The sequence below is a fragment of the Austrofundulus limnaeus genome, unplaced genomic scaffold (assembly GCF_001266775.1).
Source record: "Austrofundulus limnaeus strain Quisiro unplaced genomic scaffold, Austrofundulus_limnaeus-1.0 Scaffold1709, whole genome shotgun sequence".
NCBI lineage: Eukaryota > Metazoa > Chordata > Actinopteri > Cyprinodontiformes > Rivulidae > Austrofundulus > Austrofundulus limnaeus.
In genome coordinates, this window is record NW_013954111.1 from 51,787 (window position 1) to 53,051 (window position 1,265).

General features: G+C 32.1%; 1 protein-coding gene across 1 annotated transcript in view; it reads right to left on the reverse strand.

Annotated features, from left to right (window-relative positions):
• The window catches only part of tpcn3 (two pore segment channel 3), a gene marked incomplete at its 5' end in the record, with an annotated part of 51,437 nt that overhangs the window by 43,642 nt on the left and 6,530 nt on the right, over nucleotides 1-1,265 (reverse strand). Inside the window, 1 exon segment of the mRNA XM_014033360.1 lies at nucleotides 240-366. Coding sequence (XP_013888814.1) covers nucleotides 240-366 — 127 coding nt within the window.

The following is a 1,265-nucleotide window of genomic DNA, read 5'->3' on the forward strand; positions in this document are numbered from 1 at the left end:
TTCATACACAGATTAAAAATGTATACATTCTTTCTTACAATCTCTAAAAAATAGTAAAAAATGTGAAGGTTTTGACTGTCAGCTGTTCCATGTGACCATACATGCCTTTATAATGATCCATAACTTAAATTAAAACAATGCATTACTTTAAAGCAAACAGGAGGTGCAGTAATGACTCTGGATAAAATGTATTACATGTTACTAAAAAAAAAAAAGGTTACTTCATCAGAGAAATGTACCTTCAGGTATTTTTTGTAGTTGTTGTAAACAACAGCCAAGAAGACAGACATGAAGATGTATGTGTTGATGAGGATGTACACAATGAAGAAAATGGTGAAAACAGTGCTGGAGTTGTACGCAGGCATCCTGCCAACGAGAAGCACAGAACAGAATAAAAAAATGAACTAAAATGCTTAGTCAGACATCATTTCCTKATTATTTTCTGCATCTCAGCAGCTTCCCCTCCTCTGCATGGGACAGTTAATTTAGTTTCAGGGCCTAGTAAAACACTGTTCTCTACATGAAACTGCAAATGTGATTCACACAAACAATATTAGCTGATGCTAAATGAACATAAAGTCTACACTTACACCCAAACAGTTCACAGTCCAACTCAGATATATTTATTATTACAAYTTAACATGTGACTTTATTAGAAGGTAATACACAATAAGAAACCTCAAAATGAACATTTACAACTTAAGAAAAGTAAAGTATGGAGGACCGAAACTGACATAAGTAGAAATAAAAGGAGAAATATATAAATGCCCCATAAATACACTTAAAATGCCCCAATTAAATTAAATAAGGAGAACTGTACCTGATTTATTTTTCCATCTTAGTTCCAGTAAATTACCATATTTATTCATGTATAATACGATCTCATGTATAATACGACCCCCCCGCCCCCATTTTTAGCCTAAAAAGCATAAAAAATTAATACCTCAATTTCATACGGATTTCTCTACCAACTGAGCCACCGTGCAAATTATTTTTATTTCATTAAGTTTAATTGCAGTTTTAAACAGTGTTTTTCTTCACTTTTTTCTCTTTAACATCTCTCTGTAGCTCAGATCACAATTATTGGCAAATATTTTAGGTGATGATGTAAACTCGCAACTTGAGTTTGATTTTCCTAGAAAATAACGAGTTGGTTAGAGCAGATGTTTATTCTCTTTGTTTTTTGCTCTTTATTTTTTCATGATGTTACTGGGTGGAAAGCAGTAAGCTTTATTTTTTATATTTATTTATAGATTGTCCTAAGA